This window comes from Cercospora beticola, chromosome 4 (genome assembly GCF_033473495.1).
Source record: "Cercospora beticola chromosome 4, complete sequence".
NCBI lineage: Eukaryota > Fungi > Ascomycota > Dothideomycetes > Mycosphaerellales > Mycosphaerellaceae > Cercospora > Cercospora beticola.
Window position 1 is genome coordinate 432,876 of NC_088938.1, and position 24,660 is coordinate 457,535.

A 24,660-nucleotide genomic window follows, 5' to 3' on the forward strand; every position below is an offset into this window, starting at 1 on the left:
GCCATTTCTGTATTTTGAATTCATTATTAACAATGCGCATGGGAAGAGCCGACATATCCACCTCTAATTGGACTGATAGGCGCAACTGCAACGCAGGGCGCTGCTCCAATTGCTGTCGATCGCTTTGGGAATAGGATCGGGGGATTGAGTGTCCCATAGCACTGACGAGATTTCTGCACGGATCATGCTCGGTATGGAAGTTGCTTCAAATTCTCCCTGTTGTCGCGAAATGTATACTGGAGACAGCACTACGCTCTGTGACACTGATGGCAGAGCTTCTTGATGCTGGGTTCATAGGCAGATTTAAAGTTGCGACGGCCGGCGACGACACTGTGTTGAACGACGAAGAAGCCCTTTACTTGTGAAGCAATGAGCCGTCTCCAGGCAAAGTGAGACAAGCAGGATGGTGCACGCTGGAGACATGTGCTGGCTTGTTGAGAGTTTCACTAGATTCTGATGCGATCTGCCCACGATGTTAGCCTGCAATTTTGAGTCTCCTATACCGTTCTGTTGCGTCCCAATGTTCGCCCCCTTCCTTCGAAAATTGGCTGACTGGCATGTCCGATATCTATGAAAAAGTACAGGGACAAGTTGCATCATATCTTGCCAGAATGAGCTAGCAACTCTTCATTACCAATTATCCAAAACGATGCCTATATCAAGCGAACGCCGCCGGTTGCTGCTCAGTCGCGCAATCACAGCATATCGAAATGCTCCAGCACAAACTCCAGACTCCTCATAAACGCGAAGTCGGTATCCCATCGTGTTTGTCCCATACCCCATCATCCTCGAAAACGCCCTATTTGCAGAATTTCCCTCGCTGTACAAGCTCATCAACAAAACCCTTCGCCCATGTCACGACTTCTTCACAGCATTCGGCGCAGACCGCATCCGAAAAGCTTTATCTGTACCATTCACGTCAGCACATGCTACCACTTTCCCTCCTTTTGCGTTATGCGTCATGGAACTCACCTTTATTCTGCACCTTATAAACCATCTCCGCCACAACATCCATCTCATTCACCGCAGCCCCATTAAAATTCTTCCTCACAGCCAACGCCAACTGCTCTTTCGAGACCCTCCTCTTTTCCTTTTTCCGCGCCATCGTAGGCGATTGTCGTCCGATTCCAGGATTCGTGAGCAGAGCTTGTCGATATGGAGATGTGAAAGCCGCGGGAGAGGAGAGGTTGTGTGCGACGCGGTAGGTGTCGAGGAGGTTGAGGGGGGCTTTGTCCCATTGCATCTGTGCCGGGAGAAATTTGTCAGTGACTGTCTTCGGGTATGAGGACCATATGTATCTCCTCGCTCCCTTTTTCACGACTTACTCCCGCTCCTTGCTGTGGTTGTGTCAAGGCGTCCGGATAGTCGTATATTTTTGGCATATCTCCATATTTCACAATTCCGTTCTGATGTGGTTGCTGGCCATTTTTTTTACTGGCTCGGGCGTGTGCTGCCGCGGCGATTTGGCGTTCTCGCACGGAAGAGCTCTCGTTTCGCGCGTCGTGTGACTTTGGCGGCATCGTGTGATCTTTTTGCTGTTGTATACGCGATCGGCTATGAGGATATGCTGTGTACCGCGTGCAATATGGAGGAGCTCCTGACGGGCATGGCTGGCGAGCGAAGAATCGTGGTGGTAAGTGGACAATGGCGTCGCGAAGGAGAATCACGCTCACTGCGAAGCTACGAAGCTAGAGACACGCGCGACCCGTGTGCGCTGACGTCGTTAAGGGTCTGATGCAGTCTAATTTGAGCTTAGCGCAACGGCTGTTGCCAAGAGCCACCTCCGACCTCCTCCTGTTTCTCCGTTTCTACAATCGAAATACCATTCGACGCAACGAACTGCCAGATCAAACAATGTTACCCAGGCCCGAAGATAGTATCCAGCCTTCGAAGGCGGCATGACACGGTCGCCTAGTAGTTGAGCGGTAGCGGCCCCTCCTTCTTCATGCGAGCAATTGAATTCTCGCGGTAAGGAATGAAGTTACCCTCTTCCTTCGGGATGTACTCCGGATACCCTTCATTGATCTGTTGCAAAGCAGCCCACGAGAAGTCTCCATTAAGATCATAATCCGGCGTTCCAGCAAACTCCGACGTATTGAGCGAGTAATAAATCATAGGCTCTGTCAATGGCCCGCTGGACGCCTCGATCTGCCTGACCACCGTGCCATTTGGCGCGGTAATGGCTGCTGTTCCGACAGAGGGCATGAACACCCACGTTGACCCTGTCACGGCATAGATCCGGGCACTGGCAAGACTGACATCTGCGCTTTCAAGACCAATATCTACTCCAAGATCCGGCCCCCAAGGGAATGCGGCAATGAGGAAGTTCTCGATTTGAGCGTGCATGCTGAAGGTCATGCTGGGCCACATGTGTCTAGCAAGTTGTCAGCAAGTGCGGTGCAAGTTTAATTCTCCCTTGGAAAGAAGAACTCACTCCCAGCATTCCAGCGCTCCCATCCGGCCCCAGGGTGTCTGATGCACCTTGATCATATCCATGGTGCCATCGCTGAAGATTGTTCGCTCGGCTCCGGAGGGCCGAAGCTTATGGCGGATCTGGACCACTTGTCCATCGGAGTCGATGATGGCTTGGCCCATGTACGTAAGGTCACCATCAAGATGCGCAAAGCCAAATTCAAGCCAGACGCCGTTGTCTGCTGCTGCTTGAAGCAGTTTGTTCCAATTGGTTGAGTTCACTACCAGGCCTTGGTCGAGATAATGGTTGAAGAACTCGGTGGGACCATCTTGAGGACCGAAATAGTAACTGGAAGGTCTTATGTCAGCGTCGGTGGCCACGCACGAGGGCTGAAGAATACGTACCCGGGAAACCAGAGCTCTGGAAATGCGACAAAGTTTGCACCTTTGAGTGCAGCTTCTTTGATGTAGCCGACACCAACTTCGACTGTCTGATTCAAGTCATAGGTACGACCATTCCAATCTGTGCTAGGTGGAGGGTATGGCAGATTCGCTGGTGGCGCTCGAACAACAGCGACTGTCAAATTGCTGTAGTCAATATGGCACACAGCATCGTTGTGGTCTTCATGACTTGCTTGCGATTGTCGAGATTGAAAACTGCAGAGATTCTGACCTTGTGGTTTACTTCATTAATGATGCTGCAGATTGGTCTATCTATCTCCTTGGATCTGGAAGCCGACCTTCTCTTCCGACACCCATACCAACGTCACGGCGAACTCACGTGTGGACAATTGAAAAGATTTTCGACTTCACGTCACTCACACTGTACCCGCGAACGCAAGCCGAGTATGTTTGCTTCAGAAGTGCTGTCTTCTATCGCGCAGAGCTCGGTTTTCGAGATACTGGCTCGCGCTAGTGAAGGACCCCTGTTAGGGCTGGGACATGTCTCAACCAAGACTGAGCGTCGATGCTGTTATTAGTCAAACTTGGAGCGCGCCTCTTGGGACCATGACATTTGCTACTGCTTGGCCTGCAAATTCGAACAAATTGCTCGCCGAGCGAAGGCCCTTCGATAGTTCCTCCGACCACTTTTTCTCTACGGCTTCCTACAATACTGCTTCCAGACCACATGCTGCCATGTTCAACCCTGAGAACTGCTGTTGATCGATCTTTCTTTTCATTCCTTCTCGTTCTCTCCGTCAGGGTAAGATTGAGAATTTTCCTCGTCAGTTGAAGCCGTTGCGAACAAGTCGTCATTGCATGGTCGGCATCGTGGCTGGGACAGAAACGCAGAATCGCTCGGTGTCATCGCTCTCTCTTTGATGCCGAAACTCAGGCTAGACTGTCGACCAAAAGGAAAAAGACATCAAGCCAACGACAGCGTTGTTGTGGGGGCTGTGCAAGGCTGAGATGGCTTTGAAGCCTCGTGGCGTTCGTGGGCCTGACGCAGGTCCTGAATCGAGAACGTCCGTCTCAACAATCGAAACTTCTGGTCTATTGTTGGTATCTAGTAATGGCTGTGTTGTCACCATCGATGCTGCAGGCAGTCGAACGTCGTGACGCATGAGGACATGGTCGTTGAGTACCGGGCATGTCGATTTTTGGAAGCTAAAGGTTAGTTTTGATTCGATCTAATCAAGTCCGACGCTCAGATTTGATGAGTGAACGTCAATTTCCCAGTCCTGGCCATTGTTCAATACACTACCCATCACATCTTTCTCAGGACATTATACAATCGCTCGCGACAAGTAACACGTGTACATATATGCTAAGGTGTTCTCTCTTGTGATTGACACATTAAAGCACTGCAGCAACGACATACCAGAACGCCAAGACATGCTGTACTGTGCCACCACATCCTGCACTGTGCCCCCAAATGCTGCGCTATGCCGCAACCCCAGCGAATGGCAGCTGAGACCGCATAGCAAGAATAGCGCAAATGCCACTGCAGCACCTGCGTGCTTTCAATGGCACTGAACGTACGATCTGTAAGTGAGAGTTTAATCTGCGAAGATGAAGGTATACATTGCTCTGAAAGAGGCTTGTGTCTAGCCTTGGTGATGTAGTATAAGAAGGGAGAGCAAATCCAAGTCGTGTTCGCGGGCTCGAAGAAATCAGTCTTCTCTGTCAATTTGCTTTTCCACCACAAGTCGTACCAAGTCAACAATCAGTTCATATCATGGCGAATCCCAAGTCTCAAGAGAAACTCGTGTACAACTACAGCACAACATGGAAGCGTCGCACCCTTTTAAGCACTGTAGCTCTGATAGTCTTCATACTTGCCGCAACTGCAGCAGGACTCTCTATGCGTGCCCTGCAAAGAATCAGTTGGCAAGACGGTAACCACTTCACGGTATACCTCAACGAGGACCTGTGGTACGGCGATGTGTACTTCCTCCCGCCTGGTGTGCGGTACGCGAGCGTGTGGTCGACATTTTCCGCAGGTGTTGTCTGCGCAGCAGTCAGCGGATTGTCTGTTTTGTTTATTGTAGCTGCCACGGACGAGGTGGATATCGGCAATACGATCCTCAAAGATTATTTTCAACTGACGCCCGATAAGGTTAGTTCGCGCAGAGCTCATGTATGTGGGATCGTTTGGCGCAGTCTCGGGTTATTCGCCAGCTTAATTGGACTTGTGTGGTCCTTTGTCGAATTCTACACATCGTCCAGTATTGACATAAGTGGCATTCTTGACAATGTGGCTACGGACGAAGAGCCTCGTTTTGGTTCCAGACCCGTCGATCCAACCTTCACTCGGGAAGGAACATATGGCGTTGAGCGTTGGTCGTGTCAAATCAAACCACTCTGGACGGACTATTGGCCGTGGTATCCATATTCTCGGTCAAGCTCGCGGCTACCATGCACAGACGCAGTAAGTACCAGCGCTGATCGTCAAAAGTACGACCAGGTCCAGCTGACAATTGTCAGAGAGCATCCAGGTGGCTCATGCTGCCCTTACTCGTGATGTCAGTAGCGCTTCTGGTGGTGGCAGTTCTATTTTCCTGGCAATCGAAGGCAGCGGTGGACGCAGACCAGCAGACGGAAAAGGCAGGTGGAGAGGCCCGTGCTGAAGCCGACGCAGCGAGGGTACCGACACCGTTGGCTGACGCTTGAATGTTTTGACGATTGACCTGAAAAGTGAAGTGCAGTCAACTGTCGGGCGCCAACCTCTCGCAAGGATACCATCCCGAAGTACGAATCCAGGTCGCCATCGCCAGGTTGCGAGGATGAGTAGAACGGGTATTGAGATTCGTGATATGTACACATTAGATAAGTCGAGAGCGCCTGGATATGCTATGCCGTAGCGGGTTCCGTAATCCCATCGTTCGCCATTGTCTTTACAATTCCTTCTTTTGCCGTTCCGCCTCCTTCGTCTCAAAGTCCGGCCCTCGACCTTTCTCGTCCTTGCCTACTGCACCAGGTCCACCAAATGTCTCGAAACCTGTGTGGAACATCCATCTTGTCGCCTTCTCCACAGGTTCGTCGAAGATGTAAGGCAGAGCAGGGACAAATCCCAACCCTAACCCAATCGGTCCCCACGTTCGCAGCTTCACATTCTTGACGTTCTTCATAGCCCGTCCAGAGTATCGCACAATCGAATGTATCGTGAACGCCGGCAGACCCATACTCGCCACAGCCTGGAACACTCCTCTCTCCACCATCACCGCCCGATAATCATCTATCGCAGGAACCTTCCTCCCTCCAGGCCTCGCATCCGCCGCCGCGATCTCCTCTGGCGTCTGAGGATTCAAAATTGCTTGATTCCGCTTGTACGCTTTTGTCCCCTCGTAGCTCACATCTCCAATCAGATATGCCCAGCTCACGCCATAGGCTCCCTTCACAAGGTAAGGATGTGCGACTGGGCGAAAGGATTCGCCAATGTCGGATGTGTAAGCGACGTATCGGTGTGCAGAAAGCATGATGGTCTTTAATCGTGCGGCGTAGGCCGCGTATCGGACAGGCGTATCCGTCGTTTCGGGTCCATCGGGCGATGTGAGGATGTCCCAAAAGCGGTCTTCTGAGTTGAGAACATCTTGGAGATCTTTCGGCAGCGCCTTGCGAGGCAAAGGTTTCGAGAAGTCGGGTCGCGGTTCTTTGCGCTCGTGTGGTATGCTATCAAGATGATCTTCGTCTTTTTGTGGCTTCTTGTCGCCCATGATGGAGGAGCCCTTTTTGGGCTGTGAATGCGGTCCGGTCTTGCTGTCGTAGCTTTTTGGCCGAAGTCTAGTATATGTTATTTTAACGCGCTCGATGAGTGCAAGAGTGACCAAGCAAAAGGTGGTAGATGAGAAGGTGTAACAAGTGGAAGCGAAAGTGGGCGATAGCACTGCGGCATGGCGGCTCGCGGTGACGTTTCTCGAAGCTCACGAGCAACGATGGGCACTCGGCTGATCCCGGCAGGGAAAGAGCTGCCACTGCGACTTCACTTTGGCCTCAGCAACATTGGACATTCTGTGCACCCGTCCATCTTCCACCAGATCCAATCTCTCCTCCCACCACAAACCGCAAATATGGTTGTCTACTACGAAGTCTTCGGCCAGAAGGTCGGCTCGCACATCGTACGCTCTTCCCGCCCAACACTCCCGCGGCTCTCCTCGCCAATCGAGAATATCCATTGCGCGACGGCAGCACAATTGAGCGCATGCGGAATACAATGCTAACCTTCTGCCTTCACTCAGCTCTCCATCGCGACCCTTTCCACCCTCTTTGTCGGCACATGGGCCATGTCTGGTGGCAAGAAGACTGCCGCTGCAAACCAAGGACCACCGATCAACGCGAGCAACAAAGATGAGGAGAACTTCATACAGTACGTGGAATACGGGAATGGATTCACAAGAGATATTACACGTCGCCTGGGATGAGAGAAGCTGACACATGCGAACAGACAATTCTTAAAGGAAGCTGAGCAGGATGCAAAGAAGGAGAAACACTAGGAGAGCAAGCATAGTTACTGAAGGCTCGATAAATACCAGCTGAGTGTGCATTCATGGGAGACGAGGCACATGAGTTCAGCCAGGTCACATCGATGACGTGAGGATTGTATATATACGTGGTATACAAGCAGGTGTTGCTCCCAGCCACCCCGGCCAAGTTCAATTCTTGCTTGAAGCGAAACTACAAGCGTAAAGCTCGATCAATACCTGCCATATCGTGTTCAAGCGCCTCAAAGGAAGGCCGAATGGCAAAAATAAATGCAGCGCCAGGACAAAAATCTGCCCTCACTCCGAATCGAACGTAGATCTTCCACACGCGCTTGCGAGCGTTACAACCGGGGAGCCTAGCCCCGAGGGTAAACGACCCCCGGCGTACCCCCCTCAGCAGAGCTGGATGTGCTGACCGTTGCACCACGAAGGCATTATTTCGCTTTGGCAAGCATCGTCCATAAAGGTAGGTTGGGGAAGTAAGCAACTTTGTCGTGGGCGAGACAACGCTTCCTGAGAGAGCATCAAAATCTGCGACTGGAATTGTGACAATCTGGAACTTCTCAACAAAACATAATCAGGATCTTGGTAAGTCTGTCAAGATATACTGCATATGGCTGAGCGCGCCCAAGGGCAAGGCGGATGGCAAAAAGAAGGGCACGGTTTCGCCAATCGAGCGGATGCGGTATTCGGCCTCGCTGCGATTCGAACGCAGATCTTCCAGGCGCCCTTGCGAGCGCTACAACCGGCAGGGCAACTCGTGTGCCTTTGTGGTTGGCACACTGCCGCATCTCCGCCTCACCAGAGCTGAATGTGCTGCCCATTGCACTACAAAGCCATGATGATGCATTGGGATGATACGTATTTAAAGGTCAGGGGCGTGCATACGAAGTAGGCTTGAAGATGCATTGATTGCAAACTGTTTTCTGCGACTACTTGGATACTATGAGCGCAATGAGCCGGCCCTTCTGGGCGTGATTGTAGACATGCACCAAATTAGACGCTGCGCACGACATCTCAAATTCCGAATTACACGCGACGGCAATGCTAGCAAAGTAAAGCAAAAAGTTGCAGAGCGAGGCCTCCCGGGCGTATCATGTCTTCCTGAACCTGGTTGAGTGATTTATCACTCCGACGTACGATTGATTTCGCTCAAAGTTCGCTGTGAAGTCTGGCAATGCGTTGCTCTCGAAGGCAGAGCAGAAGAGCCTCGGGCAGGTTTATTGAATCGCGGCACAGCACTGTGCCGCAAGGGTGCATACATCTTATTGCGCAAAGTTTTGTCGTCCACTCGTTAAGCGCTGCCTAGACCCATAGGCAGCTCACAGTGAGAGGTATTGTTGCCTTGTTCTACGTCCACGTTATGCCGTCGAACAGCGTGTCAGCTACACAATCTCGCTTTGCAAGTGATACCTTCGCTCATGAGTTTGCGGAGTGCACTCTTGATCTTGGCTTTGATACCATTGGGCACCATGGCATCATGTCCACAACCCAGTGCCAGCACAACCCGGCCTAGAATGGATGGTTCGGACGTCCTCGCCTACCCATCCGCTGGTGGCTACGTACGCAAACATCTGACCAGAGTCGAGCTCGATTGGCTCGAACTTACCTTCGATCCCGCAGCAGAGAACGATTTCGTATATCTGAACGCCTCGCAAGCCGATGCAGAACCCAACCAAGAGGAAGCCTTCGCCCTCCGTCTCATGCACCTCGGCGGTCGATGGTGGAAAAGCCGAACCTACTTCAACCACCACTTCAGAGAAGCAGAATGGCCCTACGGCCACCACTTCCCACCAGATCTCGACATTGGGTACCCTTCCTCGGGAGGCGTGCTCGTCCTTCGCACCTTCGCAGAAATTCGCCTTACCGCAGTGACTTACCTGACGTTCCACCAGAGAAGCCCAAGGGCTACTGGGATTTGTTGAATCTTTGCGCGACCATGGAAGAGCGTTGTGCAGCCCTGCGCAAGCTCGGAGCGGTGTTCTACAATTCGATAGAGGAATGCGCGGACTTGCCAAATTCGGTGGAAGATGGGATTTCTCAAGCCAGGCATTGGGAGGAGTTGATGAATAAAATGGATGATCGGGACTATATTGAGAAGTTTTTATTCTGGTCTTGAGCTTGATTCGTCTGGCAAGAGGTAGCTGGTATAGCTTCTGCTGCTTAGTCTTCTTGTAGTGACACTCGAGATTGAAGCTATCAATGGCACCGGCAAATATAGTGTCATCATCTGTTGTGACTTGCTTCATCATCTGCACATCTTCTCCAGGCTTTCTTGCCCCAGCCATGTCCCGTGTCGCGAACCTTCAGCACCTCCGCGGCCTCTCCGACCGGCCTGCATGTTCATGGATCGGAGCATTTCGCAACACATCCTGGAACATCCTGGTGTCAAAACAATGATTCACCGACTCTGAGTGGCCGCGGAAGTCGCAAAGATCAAACACGAGAACAACAACAACCCGTTCGGTTTAAAGTTATCGCGAACCCTTGCCCAAGAGCTGGCCGACGTTGGCCGTTGTCGGCCGGTCTCATCTCAACTCAGCAAAGCTCAAGCAAAGCTTCTTCTCTTGCGGCTCTGCGCTTCCATCCTGCAGGGCATTCGTCATTGTTCTTGACGACGGCGGCAGCGGCAGTCACAGGTACACAAGTACCTCTCATCTATCGTCACAGCTCGGCTACCACAGCACCTCATCAGCTCCGCCCACCATCACCTTCGTTGTGCCAGACACAAGTCAGCAGCGTCGAACGAACGAGCTGAAGCCAGCCTTCCTCTGACCCTGGAGGAAGAGCTGAGCAAGCCTGGTATAGTCGATGCGTCCGACCCGCGTTCTCGGTAGCAACGAATATGGCTGCCGAAGCAGAAGATCCACAGCATCTGGAAGCAGCGCAGAACAGTAAACAGAATAAGGAAAAGAGAGAAGCATACCAAGAAAGCAGAAACAATATAGCGATCCAAGCCAGTTCGGCACCAGTAGTCGACACCATGACGAATAGCATCGCAGAAAAAGATGTCAAAGATTGGAATACGAAGAATTTGAGACAGAGGTTGGTTGTTGATGCAGGATGTGCAGCGGCGGCAGGAGCGCTCGTCGCGCCGATTGTGAGTATGGTCGATAAGTGAGTACACTCCATTCATCGAAAGCTCCAAGCTTCAAGCAACCATCTCCAAGCTAACAACACTCTTCACAGAGCAATAATGGAAAACGCCTCCGGCAAACGCCCCCTAATGCAATCCATCAAAGCCTCCCTATCCCAACTCCTCCTCCGACCCCACGCATACATCGCCTCCAAACCCTTCGCCCTAATCCTCATGGTCTACGGCGGAACCTACCTTTCGGCAAACTTCCTCGACACCTTCAAATCCACCACCCGCGCCCGCCCCGCGAGCCGTACCTCCGCAGGCTTCGACAAATTCATCGCGACCAGCGCAGCAAATGTCGGATTGACAATGATCAAAGACAGCCAATTCACGAAAATGTACGGCACAGTATCAGCTCGTCCCGTCCCACCCGTGACGTTCGCCCTCTACGCTCTTCGCGATTCGATGACGATTTTCGCTTCGTTTAATTTGCCGCCTATGATTGCGCCTAATCTGCCACTGTCCGAGACGGCGGAGAAGTATATTAGCAGGACGTCTGCGGCGCAGTTTCTGGCGCCAGCGGGGATTCAATTGCTCAGTACGCCGCTGCATTTGCTCGGGCTGGATATGTATAACAGGAATGGGGATACCACAATGGCGGACCGCATGCGCAAGGTCCGGACGGATTGGTTGAAGAGCAGTTTCGCTAGGATGTGTCGTATTGTGCCTGCCTTTGGATTCGGAGGTGTGGTGAACAATACTCTGCGGCTGAAGTTCCAGAAGCAGCTGGAGTAAGCTGTCAGAAGAGGAATTTTGTGTAATAATATTGTAAAGATAGAGGTCGGCTGGGGACAATGATTGCATAATATGGCGTTAATGCGAGTGAGCGTTCTGGGGGTTACATCTTTGCTCTTGCACATAACATATCGGTCACCCGGGAAGGCTGCCGAAGATTGCCTGTTTGTTTGTATTGCACAGATGACATGGCTGTGCGGCACAGCTTCACTGTGCTCCTTAAAACGGAGGCATGCATTCAGAAGCGCCTCGGTAGTTCGCACATCAGAATTCCACGTATGCGCGCTCGGTCATCGTCCGCTTCTCACATCGACAACTGAATAGAGAGGCGTCAGCCGTGTTGTGGCTTTGATATGCCTGTGCTGAGGTGCCGAGTTATATGATTTGAGATTCATATATTGTGGCTGCACTCCAGGCCATATATGGATTCAGCTGTAAGGCTCAGCCACAGGCAAGTAGGTAAAGCGCGTGTTGGGCAAATTTCTTTGAGCTCATGGCCGGTGGAAGGCGTCAATGTGGGCTCACACACCACCCAATGCGTCAATCTCAGCAGCTTCAAGCCATTTGCCTTCAATGGACTTCTTCCAGACGCTCGTGAGACCGTCATCGCCAGTTGTCAGGAGCATGTCAGCCATCGGTGACCACGAGACTCGCCATGGCGTTGACTTGTGTGCTTCAAGTTCGGCGACAAGGCGCACCTCTTGCTTTACAGCACCAGGTGCACCAGCATTGTCATCACGACGCCCACGAGCGCCTCCAGCCAGACCAGCGCCAATTCCAGAACGTGCAGGCCGGGACGCAGGAGACTGAGTCCGCGGAGTTCCATGATCAGACGCAACTGACAGCGTCGAAACGGGCAATGAACTTGCTCCAGGTGTGTGAAGCTCATATATGCGAACAAAGCCATCTCTGCTGGCCGTGGCGATGGTATCAAATCCACGCATGCAGCCATTTCCCCAATCAACATCTCGAACGAGTTCTTTGGCACCTTCTAAAGTAGCTGCAGTGTAGAACTTGCGCTCCTTGTCAGTCCTGTACACCTTGACTGTAGTACCAATGGCAACAGCGAGACTGAGACTCTTGCGGTCCAGACCTGCGAGTACAGCCGGCCAAGCTGGGATCTTCTCCTTGTGCCAACTTAGCCTGAAAGCGCACTCCTCGGTCCTGGACGGGGTTTTGCACAGATATTCTGACCACATCTTGCGCCATGCAGATAGGTCATCATGTTCTTCCGGCTCACACACGGTAATGTGCCCATCCCGGGTCATAACAGCCAAGTAAGTCTCAGTGCCAATGTTCTTGAAGTCCAAGCACATGTACGGCACTCCAGTCTCGGTAAGCTGCTGATAGATTTTCTTGAAACGCCTTCCAGAATTGTGCGCTTCGCCAACGTCTTCCTGCCAGATGCGTAGATAGCCGTCCTCACCGATAGTTGCCAGATGCTCTCCCACGAAAGGACCATTCCATCTAACATCTGTGACTTCTGCATCGTGAGCCACCCACACGTCTGTCACAACCCATTGATTGGTCTTTTCACTACGGTCCCAGACTTTGACCTTGTGGTCTGCAGATGCAGTTGCCATGCGAGTACCGTAGAAGTTGTAGCTTGTGGCAGACAGGAGATCCTGGTGGCCATGTGAGAAGCGGTGAAAGCCATTGGAGGCCATGGCTCGCAGATGCTGTGTGCTGCAGAAGGCGTGTAACGTTGTTAATCTAGCACGACCAGAATCATTCTGTTCGGCTTGGATCTGAGCCGCTTCTACAGCAGTCGTCCACACATCGCTTGAGGTAACGAAGTCGTGGATGGTAGCACCATTGCTGCCCAAACCGCAGTGCTCGACATTCGGTGGTGGTGCAAAGAGGTTGTCACAAAGTGCAAGGCGACGCGACAGTGACGCGCGAGCGGCTGCAGTGAGTGCCAAGGCAGCCAGCTGGCAGGGATGATCTTCGGCTCGTTCTCAGTCTTTCTCCTTGGAGATGGAAGGCACAACGTGATCATGGCAACTACACCTTCGTCCACGACAAGACAGCAGCAGGCATGCAGCCGCTGAGCGGGACGGAGAAGACTGGGCTGGGCGGGCTGTCGTTCCTGTGCCTCACCATCCTCATCAGCTCTTGGCGCAATGATGGCGAGCCTCTCTACGCGTCGTTGGCCATCAGCGGTCTCGCTTACGCTTTCACGTACTGCACAATCAGATGGACGGGAGATGTCTTTCTCGCAAACGGCTTTGGCGGAGAAGACAAGTCGAAAAAGCACAAACCGAGACTGTGCGAGCATTCCATCGACGATTTGCCATGACAACCTCTGCTGACGCTGTTTGTAGGCCTGAAATGATGGGGCTCATCTGCGGTTTGGTATACCTGCTGACCCTCATCTTCTTCCTTCCCTTTGCTTTCAGACGAGACATTGTGGAAGTGACGTCGGGAGGCGGTAACAAGGATCGTGTGTTGGAAGCACAGCATATTGAGACAGGACGCTTTCTCCACAAGTTTCCCCTGGAAAAGGTTGGTCTGGAGGACTTTCTCCTGACATGCAGTGTAACGCAGCTAACCGCCGACTCAGCTCGCCTCCTATGGCTTTGCATACAGCACATTGTCGTCTGTCGTCATCCTGGGCATCTTGGACGACACCTTCGACATGAGATGGCGACACAAGTTCTTTATTCCGGCGTTTGCAGCACTGCCAATGCTTGGGCTCTACTTTGTGGACTTTGGCGTCACCCATGTTGTGGTTCCACTCCCCTTTCGCAGCTACCTCGGGGAGCTCATCGATCTCGGCGCGCTATATTACGCCTACATGGCGGCAATATCGATCTTCTGCCCCAACAGCATTAACATCTTGGCGGGCGTCAACGGCATTGAAGTCGGTCAGTCACTAGTGATTGCACTTTTGATTGCGCTGAACGATGTGCTGTACCTGCTGCCCACGGTACAGCAGCCACACCCGGCGGCAGAGTCTCACTTGTTCAGCATCTACTTGCTCCTGCCATTCATGGGAGTGTCACTTGCATTGCTGAAACACAATTGGTTTCCGGCCAAGGTCTTCGTCGGAGACACCTACTGCTACTTTGCGGGCATGGTGTTTGCGGTCGTCGGTATCCTGGGACACTTCAGCAAGACCTTGCTGCTGTTGTTCATTCCGCAGATCTTCAACTTCGTTTACTCGGCGCCACAGCTATTCAAGCTGGTCCCATGCCCGCGTCACAGAATGCCAAAGTTCAACGCGCGCACCGGACTGTTGGAGCCGTCAACAGCAAACCCTAGTGAACCGGGCTGGAAACCTATCCGCCCACTAATCGGGCAGGTGCTCAAAATTTTGCACAAGCTGAAGCTCGTCCGCATCGCAGTCGACGAGACCGGGAACGTTGTCGAGACCAGCAATCTCACCCTTCTCAACCTTTGGTTGGTGTGGAGGGGCCCGCTCCGAGAAGACAGATTGGCGCTGGAAGTGCTGGTGATGCAGACGTTCTGCGGGCTGGCAGCATTGTGGACGCGACATTTCTTCGCGAGGATGCTCTTTGCCATGGACAACCGGTTCTGAGAAACGGCAGTTCGGAGTTGCGGCCTTGCATCGAGAATCTGCCATTTCACCAAATCAAGCCGTGCATAGATAGATCCTTCAAGCAACTGTCAGCAGCCTATACGCGGTTCTAGATGCGCCAGGGCTCGCCAACTGGGTGTACGGCACCACGGGCACATGGCCAGCCAGCATGCTGTGGATTTTGAATGAAGCGGACGCGCCGGTCCCACAAGAGCTCCTTAGCCGTTTCCACTGCACACTCTCATATCGTTCCCGGCTGCAGAGGGACCCGAAACCAGATTGATCAGGGCGGCAAGCGCAGTGTTCTGGCGTCTGGCTCATCTGTTCGAAACATTATGGAGCACAGCGAAATTTGCGAGCCGAACCGAGGTGCAGCTTCCCGCTGCAGGAACAGCGTTGGCGCGACTTCCTCGTGCGTCGGGGCGTGTGTTTGTGCAGTCCGGGCTTGTCGAACAACAAGATTGTTCTCCCTGGCATGCGAGCCCGTATCGCCGCGCCCCGCCGTGAGATGTGAAGCGCAGCCGCTGTGCGTGCTTTGATTATCGCCAGGGAGGTGTGAGTGGGTCGACAAGCTGGCCGAGGCGCCGCGAATCTGTGCTGCTGGTCCCGACTAGCGATGCCGCCTGGATATATCAAAACCAACAGCTCGCACACCACCACCGCTTCCAAATTCTTGGTCCATATGCACTTCTCTGCATAGACAACATCACCACCTCTGCGAGGTCTGGCCTGGTGCTAACACACTCCTTCAACACAAACACACACTCACTTCAAAAAGAGTCCCTTCGACTCGTCCGCTCCTTTGGGATCCAGAGCACCACTTTCATTCTTGGACCACCGCCAGCAGCTTCGACAGCGCCGGCTTCACTTCTTGACATTCAGCAGCAGCAGCAGTAGAAACAAAACAGAACTTCAGACGACAGATACCTCAAGATGCTTCACTTGTACCTCTTCGCCGTGCTTTCCGCGCTGGCTTTCCGCGTCTCAACAGCCGCCACGGTCATGGCGCACTTCATGCTCATGAACTCGTTCGCCTACGACGTCGACATGTGGAAGAAGGACATGGCCGCCGCTCAGCAGATCGGCGTGGACGGATTCGCGATCAACTGGACGCCGCCGGATTGCAATGGCGACGGCAGCTGGTATGTCGATAGAATCGAAGATGCCTACACCGCCGCGGAAGACGTGGGCTTCAAGCTCATGTACTCCTTCGACATGAGCTACTCCGTCTGCAACATCTACTGGAACACGACATTCATGCAGGACATCATCACAAAGCACGCCGGCAGCCCCGCCACATACCGCTGGAACAGCAACATCCTGGTTTCCACGTACGGCGGCGACATGGTCGGGCACTACGGCAACCAATTCTTCCAAACACTAAAGGACAACATGAAGTACTGGAACAATGCCATCACTCTCGCACCTGCTCTGACAACCTACTCAATGGCTGGATACAACAACCCAGAGTCCTCCGCCAAGAAACTGATCAACGACTTCCCCTCCATCGATGGCTACTTCAACTGGCAAGCCTGGCCGCTCAACGTTGATGCCAACATCACTTCCACACCCGACAAAGCGTTCCAGTCCGCACTCAAGAATGCCGGCAAGACAGGTCCTTACATTATGGGTAAGTGAGGCAAGGGGGTTTTGTAGTGAACAGCTGGCTAACACAATTGGCAGCAATGTCTCCATGGCAGTACAAGGATCTCGACAGCGGCAACCCACTCGACGCCTGGGTGGCTTACAGCGACACCCTCTTCCCCAACCGATTCAAGCAAATCACAAGCGATGACGAGATCCAGCCAGACATCATTGAGATCTTGACATGGAACGATTTCTGCGAGTCGCACTACATTCGCGATCTTCCCTCCCAAGACATCAAGGCCAAAGACTACGTTGAGCTTGGTGACATGGGCGCTTACGTCTGGGGCCAGAACCACGCCCCCTGGCGCATCATTGCCAAGTACTACATCACCTGGTGGAAGACTGGTACCCCACCTCCGATCACGATGGACCAAGTTGTCTTCTGGCACCGCATCCACCCCAAGGCAACTCTCTGCCTCGGTGGCTCTTCCACCGGTATCCGCAACAACCAATTCCCCGAAGACGCAGTCTTCGCCTGGGCCCTCGTCAAAGACGCCGCCACAATTTCCATGTCAGTCGGTAGCAACAAATACTGGACATTCTCGGCCGATGGGAGCGGACCTGCTATGGGCAGAGTCCCCTTCCCAGCCTACGTGTCCGGCTCAGGCGTTACACCCGAAGTCTCAATCATGCGTGGCGGAAAGGTAGTAGCAGTCTCTGATAGCAGTGTTCCCATCTCGACGAACTGTGCATACCAAAACTTCAACCCCGTTGTCAACCTCGTCGGCGACGGCATCAACAGGTAAGTCAGTCGAGAGCCCGTAACTCAATACGGGAACTAGACTGACAACCTCATGGTACCTCATCAACGACCTGAAACCGAAAACGCAACGCAACGCCATGAACAAAAGACCACTTCACTTCTTCGAAACAACCCTCAGCTCAGCAAAGACTTGATCGCGCTGCTACTTTTTCTTCAACCACTGCATTAGCCTGGAGCTTTTTTTTCACGCACGCGTGTCTTTCGAATTTTTTGTATGATTGTTACGCGCAACATGGGCATGAGAAAGGGAGAAAACATAGAGTCTAGAATTAGCGATGGTGTTTTCTTTTCTCTTCTTGCATGGACACTGGACAGTCGAGGGAACACTATACGAAGACCAACCTACGTCTCAGATAGCATTTCTGCCAGTAAATTTTTACTGCTGCTGTATCTGCGCCTTTTGCTCAATGAAAACAAGTTTTCCACTTGCTGCTTTCCCACTCTTTGCCAGAATTGTGATTAACACGTTGTTGACGACTTTGCCAACGCCGCCGTAGAGTGGGGTGCGGGGCTCGAAGGGGTTGAATGTCGTTTTGAAGGACCAGTTTTCGCCTTCCATTTTAATGTCCTGGGTCGGTACGGGTTTGCCATCGATTGTGACTTCCAATGCAGTTCCGGCGGCAGGTTGGATTGTGCCAGTCACTTGCACCTCATTCTCGCTGACGCGGACTGCAGTCGAAACAGTCAGGTCAAGAGAACTCTCAGCCCTGCCACCTTCCTTCTGCACCCCATCAAGTATCCTAATCTCATCCGACGCCAACTTCGGCGTAACAGGCGGCGCCCTCCTCCTCTCCTTACTCTGCTCAAACTCCCTCGCATACCTAAACAACTCCACATCCTGCCCATGTTTCCCAGCAAAAGTCAAATTCACCGGCATTTGCGAAGTAGGCATAAATCCCATAGTAACAGAAACTGTCGGCACTCCCATATGTCGGATCGCACGATTGCCATTGGAATATTTCACGCCGTTTTGTAATGCGTGTCGGGCACTTTCGTCGTTTGTATCGAGATCTGCTTTGCCGACGTCGCCTGCTGAGGGGAAGACGACGAGGTCGATGGCGAGATTGTCCATCCAGTCTTCGAGGTCGCGTTTGCGTTGGGCTTCGAGGGCGGGGAGGGCTGAGGCGAGGCCGGAGATTTGCCAGATGCTGTGAAGGAAGTCAGATGTGTTTGTTGATGAGCTCAGTAGGCTCTGGATTTTATTTACCTCTTGCCATCACGATTGCGGGCCGTTTCTACCAGGCCTGGGTAGTTCATAAAGTTCCTGCTACAATCATTCGGTCAGTAGAGACCCGAGAGCTACATGTCGCATCAGACTTACACTTCCATGTACCGATCCGGGATATATCCTTCTGGTCTCGGAAACATGTTCTTGCCATCGACTGAAGCGAGGTTAGGATAGTTGGGATCTCCGTTCTCTCGTAGAAAATCATCCCATAAATATGCAACCAGCTCGCCTCGTTCCTTACTGTTCCAGTCCGGCTTGAATCCAACGACATTGTTGGTTGGCTCATAGTTGCTCACCAACGGGAAATCCGTCTCGACCACAGTCGCCCCTAGGCTTTCGATATCTTTTCTAGCTTGCTGCCACAGATCAATCACTTCTTGCGAAACGAAAGTCGGCTGAGCTTTGGGATCATGACCTCCAATGTACATTGCTGGTATAGCTATCCTCTTACCGGACAAAGATCCTTCCGATGAATCTTTGAGGTCCAGGAAAGATCGTGGTCGTTCAACTTCAGGAACATTAACGAAAGTTTGTTCGCGCCAGAAGTCGCCATCTTTGGTCCGATCGACGGCAGTCAAGACATCAAGGATAGCGAACATATCTTCCGTCGTCCTGGTATGCGGTACGAGCACATCACAAGTAGGATAAAGTGGCCAAGCCCCTCGAGGAGAGATGACTGTCCTTGAAGGAGTATACGCCACAAGTGCGTTATTCGATGCCGGAGACCTTCCACTTGACACAGTCTCAGATCCGAGTCCGAAAGCAGAAAACGATGCAGCAGTAGAAGTCCCAGAACCATTCGATGAGCCAGATGAAAAAGCTGCTGTCAGATACTCCAAATTATACGGACTCTCTGCTCGTCCCAGCACACCTCTATGCATGCCCGAAGCCATCATAGGAGGCGTATTAGTTCGTCCAATACACACTGCACCAGCTTTGCGAAGTTGCTCAACTACGAACGAATCCTCGTTCGCGACCAAATGCTCGAGTGCTGGTGAACCTGAACTACACGTCATGCCTTTGTACTTCATAGAGTCCTTGATCGTGTATGGAATGCCGTCTAAAGGACCTAGCAGGGTCCCGGCTGCTCGTCTTGCATCAGAAGCAGTAGCTTGGTCGAATACATCTTGGTTCAAGATGGGAATGGAGTTCAAGCAAGGACCTCGGATGTCGTATGTTGCAATACGTTGGAGGTACTTGGCAACGAGCTCGACGCTTGTGATTGAGCCTGTTGAAAGTGCATGTTGCAGGTCTGATATGCTGGCTTCGACTAAGTTCTGTTGAGTCTTTGGTTAGCAGAAGTATACCAATACTTCGGACTCCTCTTACAATTGACATGTTGAACTAGATCTGGCAATCAGTAGAATTGTGAAGTTTGTGTGTCTGTTTGTGGACAGAGTGGGAAGGAACGCTTGGTCTACCTCTTGCATTGACATATATCAGGTACAGGGTGCAACTGCCTATCTCGGCTGTCTTGGGAGACAGCTTCACCTACCTGTCACTCCGCACGCCTAGTTAGCCGTGTAAGGCGAGTGCGAGCGGGAAGTGTTATCGGGCAGCAGGACGCAGCATTTTATGTCACGATACGGGTACATCTCAGACTTTTACGCGATGTCAAGTCCCGGCATGTCGGCGAGTCGGCGAGGAGTGGTGGTGTGAGGGTAAGTCGTGACATCCACTTTCATTTGACTTGTCCGGTACGAGATTTCACTATAACTGATCAGAAGAGTTGAGCTTTGTATAACTTCTGTCGAAATGCAGCAAGTGCCCCAAGATCAGTCATCAATCATCTCAATGCTGCTTGGCGCTTCGCAGACGCTCGAGGTGGCAACCGGCCCGGGGAAAATGCATCTCTCCTCAGTGATAGGCCAACAAAGTATTTCGAGCTATGAGCATACATACAATCAATCTGCAAACGTCCTTCCTTTGAGACACTCACTTGCACAGATTCGCAGAACAGCCTTCGCAACTCCGCACAAACATGGCACCAGCAGCTCTCGTGGCGACGCCCGACGAGGCTATCACAATCAAGAAGAATGGCAACGATAACGCAGTAGCAAAGAAGCAGAAAACTCCCCTCGAAATGATCTGTCAAGGCACAAGTCTCCCCGGCATCCCCCAATTCGTCTCCTTCGACACACATCGACAATGGATGCTCGAGCACATGGCCCTCGCCTTTCGAGTATTCGCTCGCAAGGGTTACACAGAGGGCATGTCAGGACATATAAGCGTCAGAGATCCAGAGAATCCGCATGCATTCTGGTTCGTCGTACAAATATCAAAGGTATCATATAAAAAGGCTAACAATGTGCAACAGGACAAATCCTCTCGGACGCCACTTCGCCATGCTGAAAGCGAGCGATATGATCCTCGTGGATTACGATGGGAAAGCGATAGGCGGGAATATGAGCAGACCTGCAAATGCTGCGGGGTTTCTGATTCACTCTGCTGTACACAAGGCGAGACCGGATGTTATTGCGGCTTGTCATACACACAGTCCTGCGGGTAAGGCTTGGTCCACGTTTGCTCGACCCCTGGAGATGTTGAATCAAGACGTGACATATTTCTACGGTGATGCGCAGGCGGTTTATAAGGTTCGTTGCTCACATACCTCAAATCGTTACAATGCTGACTTGGTGCCAGGAATTCGGAGGTGTGGTATTCACAGAAGAGGAAGGAGAAAGATTAGCGGCAGCTCTCGGACCAAATGGCAAAGGCATGATTCTCAGAAATCATGGTTTGCTAACTGTGGGAGGAACGGTCGATGAAGCTGCATACCTATACACGCTTATGGAGCGAAGTTGTGAAGTGCAGCTGCTGGTTGAGGCTGCCGCTGCGAATGGAGTGCCAAAGGTCTATGTACCTGAAGAGAGCGCCAAGTACACCTTCGAGCATGCTAGTGATCCGGAGGCGCTCTATTGCGAGTTTCAGCCGGACCTGGAGTATGAGATAGAGCTTTGCGGTGGCGCACATGCCCTATAATGAGGCAGTCGCTCGCTGTTGGAGCTGGAACATATGACGCAGACCAATATGGGTGCAGCAGTCGTCTGCACACACGAGATGATCGGGCCGTCATCTTCTTCTCGCGGAGTGGTATCAGTTGGCGCAGGGAGTCTCAACCAGACCCAACCTTGTGAGCGTTCTTGAGCTCCCACACTCCTCCTTTCATACCAAGACCCCACTTCACGAACTGTGTCCCAAGTCAGCACTCACTCAAATCTGTAGTAGATACACCTCAAACATACCATCCCGAACTTAGCATTAAGCGACTCGATGCTAGAAACAGTATTATTGTTGATATTGTGCAGATCAGAAAGTTTTCGTTGCTCGCCGCCGTCCTCGAGTCGCTTCCGCAACGCGCGCTTCTCAGGAGAGGTCCACCACGTCAGTCGTTCTTCGTCGAGTTGTTCGATCGTACCTGCAAGAAGGCGGAGCAGTTCGAGTAGCTCAGTTGGTACTTGTAGCTCGGGATGTTCTTGTTTCTGCTTGGCGTATGTCTCCCAGTCATCGTGGATCGTGTCGACCAGGAAGTTGAGGTCCTTCTTGTGCGCCTCGACGGAGTTTGGCCAGCGCTGGAGAGCCGCCACTTGCTTGATTGCGCAAATTTGGCACATGTCGACGATTCTTCGTGTTTTCGTAGTGACAGTGAAAGAGCTGAGTAGTCAGGTGTAAGAAGCGGAGGCTTGGGTTGGGCTGAGCAGAAGAATGAAGTAGAAAGTACTTAAGGACTGGAGACAAAAATTTGGTGAATGACAAACGCTGCACGTGAAGGCAGCGACTCAGAAAGTCCAACCCGCGCTGCTGCCTGTTATCAACTTCGCGAGTGTCTAAATGTATTCGAACAATCAGGAATCAAGATGCTAACAGCTGCAATCACACCACTGTCCACAATGGTCGTGGCAGCTCGCTACGCGTCAAGCTCGGCCTTCGAGTAGTTGGATCGACTTTGAGTCCAACATATGCTTCGCGACGCGCAGGACTGCCCGTTGTGACAGACCATGTTTTCAAACCGTACTTTGAAGAAATCAGTAAAGGAGATGACAGAAAAAGAAATGCAAGACTCACATATGACGCGATTGAGTGGACCAAGTAGCGGCCAAAAGCGGCTCCATGGTCATCAACAAGCCCTTGAAATATGAGCTTGTCCTTCTGCAGGTGTCTCGCGTCCTTCTCCTTCCGCTTATCGTCACTCATCGCACCATTTCGGCCCACGAAGACGATCTCATCGTCCGAGCTGTCGGGCTCAATCAAGCCTTCGTGTTCCAATTCTTTCTGTTTCTCATCCCACTGGCTCACAAACCCGCGAATCTCTTCCTCTAAGTCCTGCAGAAGGGTCTTTGCACCACGCGACTTCTTCAGCTTCGCCCGCAGCTCAGAGGTGACTTGTGCTGCTACAGCTTCCTCTTTACTGGCTGGAGCTTTTGCTGCTGCCACGCGCCGTTGCCGTTCTGCCGACTTTTTGGCATACTGCGCGTCCCACAGCGGGGCAAGGAAATAAGGCACGTTCTGTACTGTATGCGTGGGCTGCACCTGCCAGTCGCTTGGAAGTGGTGGCTCAGCGTGGGGATTGCTCAGCAAGCGATCATTCTCCCAACGCTGCCGCCTGCGGCTCCCTTCTTTGCCCTTGAGCAGCGCTTCCCTTCGCTTTATGCTGTCTCTTCTGATCGGTTCTCGTCTCTTGTACACGGTATGCACAGGCTCGGTTCTGGGTCTGGGCTGCTCCTCGAGCAACGCTTGTTCGTCGAGAGGAATGTCGATGACAACGCTTGGACCACGTGAAAGACGATGAGAAGGGCTCGAGATCGAGGTCGCTGCCAGTGCGTCGGCGGTTTGGGAAACTGTCCATGCTTCAACGCGTTCGATGGAAGTGGCAGGTGGCAATGCCTGAGCGCGATCGGCGTCCAGTTCTGGGTGTATCGCCATTGTTCCTTCCTGGCGGGTACTGTATGTTCTCAGCTGTTCCTTCTTCCCTTCCTTGCTACTAGAATAACGAGCGTGTCAGTTGATATGTGATGGCAAGAGACGAAGGATAGACCAAGTTGCAGTAAGTTAGATCCAATGACACGCTGATAACGTTCACATGCCGCACTGCAAGATTGCCGAACGGCCAACCAATCAAATTCGCACGTTCAGTACCACGCATCTTGCGCCGAGCTCTCGGGCTTTGGTCATGACCATGGCTCTTACCATCAGCAGTGACTCCTCAGCTAAATCAGACCACCGCTCGCTGTTCACGTGGGAATGAACGAAGCTCGTGAAGATGAGTGTGGTCTTCCCGGGCATCTCACACTGACTTGCATGACTCGCCTGGTCTTGGCATCTCAAGTGTAATGAAAGTGCTTCAGTACAGGCTGAGATCCGAGGATTCTCAATAGTAGACACAGTCTTGCTACTGACTATTGCAGTAGTCTTACTTAAATCGGAGTGTACTTCCTCCACCACAACTAGAGACGAATGGACTCCAGTCTCGGAGGAGACAGCAAGCTTTAGGCACAAGCCCATGCTCCGGTGACCACGCATCGTATCGCCATGTACAGACACCGCTTTCTCCTGTTCTTTCCAAAGGTTCGCGAGGATGAGTCAAGAATGTCTCGAGATGACAAGTCTCTACGATCATGCAAAAGTCGATCCTGGTGGGCTTCTTCGTAGAAGAAGCGACGCGTTCCATCATCGATCAGGCCACTGCTCAGTGCTCGCAGTGCTCGGAGGTCGACAAAGCAACTGCAGCCATTGTCCTCCGCGAGTCTTTATTCTGTGGGGCAAGAAGGACGTGCGACTGCGAGGGCAAATCTCGCTTCAGTTGCACCCAGATTGGGGCCGCATGGTGAACAGCACTTACAAGGACATCCCAACAGCAAATGACCAGGATCACAGAAGCTGCTTCGCCGGCGGAACAATCTGCAAATGCGACAAAGGTGTCGAAGAGCACTTGACAGCCTCAGCGATCCCCGCGCCTGCATACCACTTATCTGCTCTGGACGCATATCCAATGTGAAGCTGTTGTGCACATTCGAGGGCGGATGCCTGCTGGACTGCTAGAGGTCACAGCAGTTCCGCTGTGCTTGAAGACATGACGAAGCGGTAGGCTCTTGGTCTCCCGTCAACCGGTCGGAGACCCGTGCCGTGGAGCAGTGCCCCCTTTAGCGCAACACTCCTTCGTGGTGGAGATGTACTCTACGCGGAAACAGCAGTTGTCCAGGCTCTGCTTTCGTGCTCGACGGACGCTGGGGATTTGGGTGCTGTGGTGCGCATGGTATGCGATGCTGGCTGTGA

At 52.3% G+C, this 24,660-nt stretch overlaps 13 protein-coding genes and 2 non-coding genes across 15 annotated transcripts; 6 read left to right on the top strand and 9 right to left on the bottom strand.

Moving 5' to 3' along the window:
- Window positions 1–855: 855 nt before the first annotated feature.
- On the bottom strand, window positions 856–1,520 carry RHO25_005788 (uncharacterized protein; the record flags this gene model as incomplete). Its single annotated transcript, XM_023596667.2, has 3 exons — window positions 856–905; window positions 973–1,243; window positions 1,326–1,520. 3 exons carry the CDS (start codon window positions 1,518–1,520, stop codon window positions 856–858), a joined length of 516 nt encoding a protein of 171 aa, XP_023452653.1.
- Window positions 1,521–1,911: 391 nt separating this feature from the next.
- Window positions 1,912–3,171, bottom strand: RHO25_005789 (uncharacterized protein; the record flags this gene model as incomplete). The annotated part of the gene is made up of 4 exons (XM_023596668.2): window positions 1,912–2,374; window positions 2,435–2,761; window positions 2,818–3,085; window positions 3,153–3,171. The coding sequence occupies 4 exons, from the start codon at window positions 3,169–3,171 to the stop codon at window positions 1,912–1,914; spliced, it is 1,077 nt and encodes a 358-aa protein (XP_023452652.2).
- A 2,579-nt stretch (window positions 3,172–5,750) lies between these two features.
- Window positions 5,751–6,569, bottom strand: RHO25_005790 (uncharacterized protein; the record flags this gene model as incomplete). The annotated part of the gene is made up of 1 exon (XM_023596669.2): window positions 5,751–6,569. One exon carries the CDS (start codon window positions 6,567–6,569, stop codon window positions 5,751–5,753), a length of 819 nt encoding a protein of 272 aa, XP_023452651.1.
- Window positions 6,570–6,788: 219 nt separating this feature from the next.
- On the top strand, window positions 6,789–7,346 carry RHO25_005791 (uncharacterized protein; the record flags this gene model as incomplete). Its single annotated transcript, XM_023596670.2, has 3 exons — window positions 6,789–6,971; window positions 7,092–7,219; window positions 7,298–7,346. The coding sequence occupies 3 exons, from the start codon at window positions 6,789–6,791 to the stop codon at window positions 7,344–7,346; spliced, it is 360 nt and encodes a 119-aa protein (XP_023452650.1).
- Window positions 7,347–7,626: 280 nt separating this feature from the next.
- RHO25_005792 lies at window positions 7,627–7,767 on the bottom strand. The gene has a single exon. It is a non-coding gene; the product is annotated as a tRNA-Arg (tRNA).
- Window positions 7,768–8,024: 257 nt separating this feature from the next.
- On the bottom strand, window positions 8,025–8,172 carry RHO25_005793. Its single transcript has one exon. It is a non-coding gene; the product is annotated as a tRNA-Gln (tRNA).
- Window positions 8,173–8,806: 634 nt separating this feature from the next.
- RHO25_005794 (uncharacterized protein) lies at window positions 8,807–9,259 on the top strand (the record flags this gene model as incomplete). Its single annotated transcript, XM_023596671.2, has 1 exon — window positions 8,807–9,259. One exon carries the CDS (start codon window positions 8,807–8,809, stop codon window positions 9,257–9,259), a length of 453 nt encoding a protein of 150 aa, XP_023452649.2.
- A 920-nt stretch (window positions 9,260–10,179) lies between these two features.
- On the top strand, window positions 10,180–11,208 carry RHO25_005795 (uncharacterized protein; the record flags this gene model as incomplete). Its single annotated transcript, XM_023596672.2, has 2 exons — window positions 10,180–10,451; window positions 10,524–11,208. 2 exons carry the CDS (start codon window positions 10,180–10,182, stop codon window positions 11,206–11,208), a joined length of 957 nt encoding a protein of 318 aa, XP_023452648.1.
- Window positions 11,209–11,729: 521 nt separating this feature from the next.
- RHO25_005796 (uncharacterized protein) lies at window positions 11,730–12,875 on the bottom strand (the record flags this gene model as incomplete). The annotated part of the gene is made up of 1 exon (XM_023596673.2): window positions 11,730–12,875. One exon carries the CDS (start codon window positions 12,873–12,875, stop codon window positions 11,730–11,732), a length of 1,146 nt encoding a protein of 381 aa, XP_023452647.1.
- Window positions 12,876–13,246: 371 nt separating this feature from the next.
- Window positions 13,247–14,749, top strand: RHO25_005797 (uncharacterized protein; the record flags this gene model as incomplete). Its single annotated transcript, XM_023596674.2, has 3 exons — window positions 13,247–13,476; window positions 13,533–13,713; window positions 13,772–14,749. 3 exons carry the CDS (start codon window positions 13,247–13,249, stop codon window positions 14,747–14,749), a joined length of 1,389 nt encoding a protein of 462 aa, XP_023451929.1.
- A 933-nt stretch (window positions 14,750–15,682) lies between these two features.
- RHO25_005798 (uncharacterized protein) lies at window positions 15,683–17,142 on the top strand (the record flags this gene model as incomplete). Its single annotated transcript, XM_023596675.2, has 2 exons — window positions 15,683–16,379; window positions 16,433–17,142. 2 exons carry the CDS (start codon window positions 15,683–15,685, stop codon window positions 17,140–17,142), a joined length of 1,407 nt encoding a protein of 468 aa, XP_023451930.1.
- Window positions 17,143–17,535: 393 nt separating this feature from the next.
- RHO25_005799 (uncharacterized protein) lies at window positions 17,536–19,725 on the bottom strand (the record flags this gene model as incomplete). The annotated part of the gene is made up of 4 exons (XM_023596676.2): window positions 17,536–18,307; window positions 18,367–18,426; window positions 18,481–19,664; window positions 19,717–19,725. 4 exons carry the CDS (start codon window positions 19,723–19,725, stop codon window positions 17,536–17,538), a joined length of 2,025 nt encoding a protein of 674 aa, XP_023451931.2.
- A 643-nt stretch (window positions 19,726–20,368) lies between these two features.
- RHO25_005800 (uncharacterized protein) lies at window positions 20,369–21,369 on the top strand (the record flags this gene model as incomplete). The annotated part of the gene is made up of 3 exons (XM_023596677.2): window positions 20,369–20,649; window positions 20,705–20,981; window positions 21,031–21,369. The coding sequence occupies 3 exons, from the start codon at window positions 20,369–20,371 to the stop codon at window positions 21,367–21,369; spliced, it is 897 nt and encodes a 298-aa protein (XP_023451932.1).
- Window positions 21,370–21,502: 133 nt separating this feature from the next.
- On the bottom strand, window positions 21,503–22,001 carry RHO25_005801 (uncharacterized protein; the record flags this gene model as incomplete). Its single annotated transcript, XM_065602702.1, has 2 exons — window positions 21,503–21,577; window positions 21,633–22,001. 2 exons carry the CDS (start codon window positions 21,999–22,001, stop codon window positions 21,503–21,505), a joined length of 444 nt encoding a protein of 147 aa, XP_065458774.1.
- Window positions 22,002–22,260: 259 nt separating this feature from the next.
- On the bottom strand, window positions 22,261–23,310 carry RHO25_005802 (uncharacterized protein; the record flags this gene model as incomplete). Its single annotated transcript, XM_023596678.2, has 2 exons — window positions 22,261–22,401; window positions 22,453–23,310. 2 exons carry the CDS (start codon window positions 23,308–23,310, stop codon window positions 22,261–22,263), a joined length of 999 nt encoding a protein of 332 aa, XP_023451925.1.
- Window positions 23,311–24,660: the final 1,350 nt, after the last annotated feature.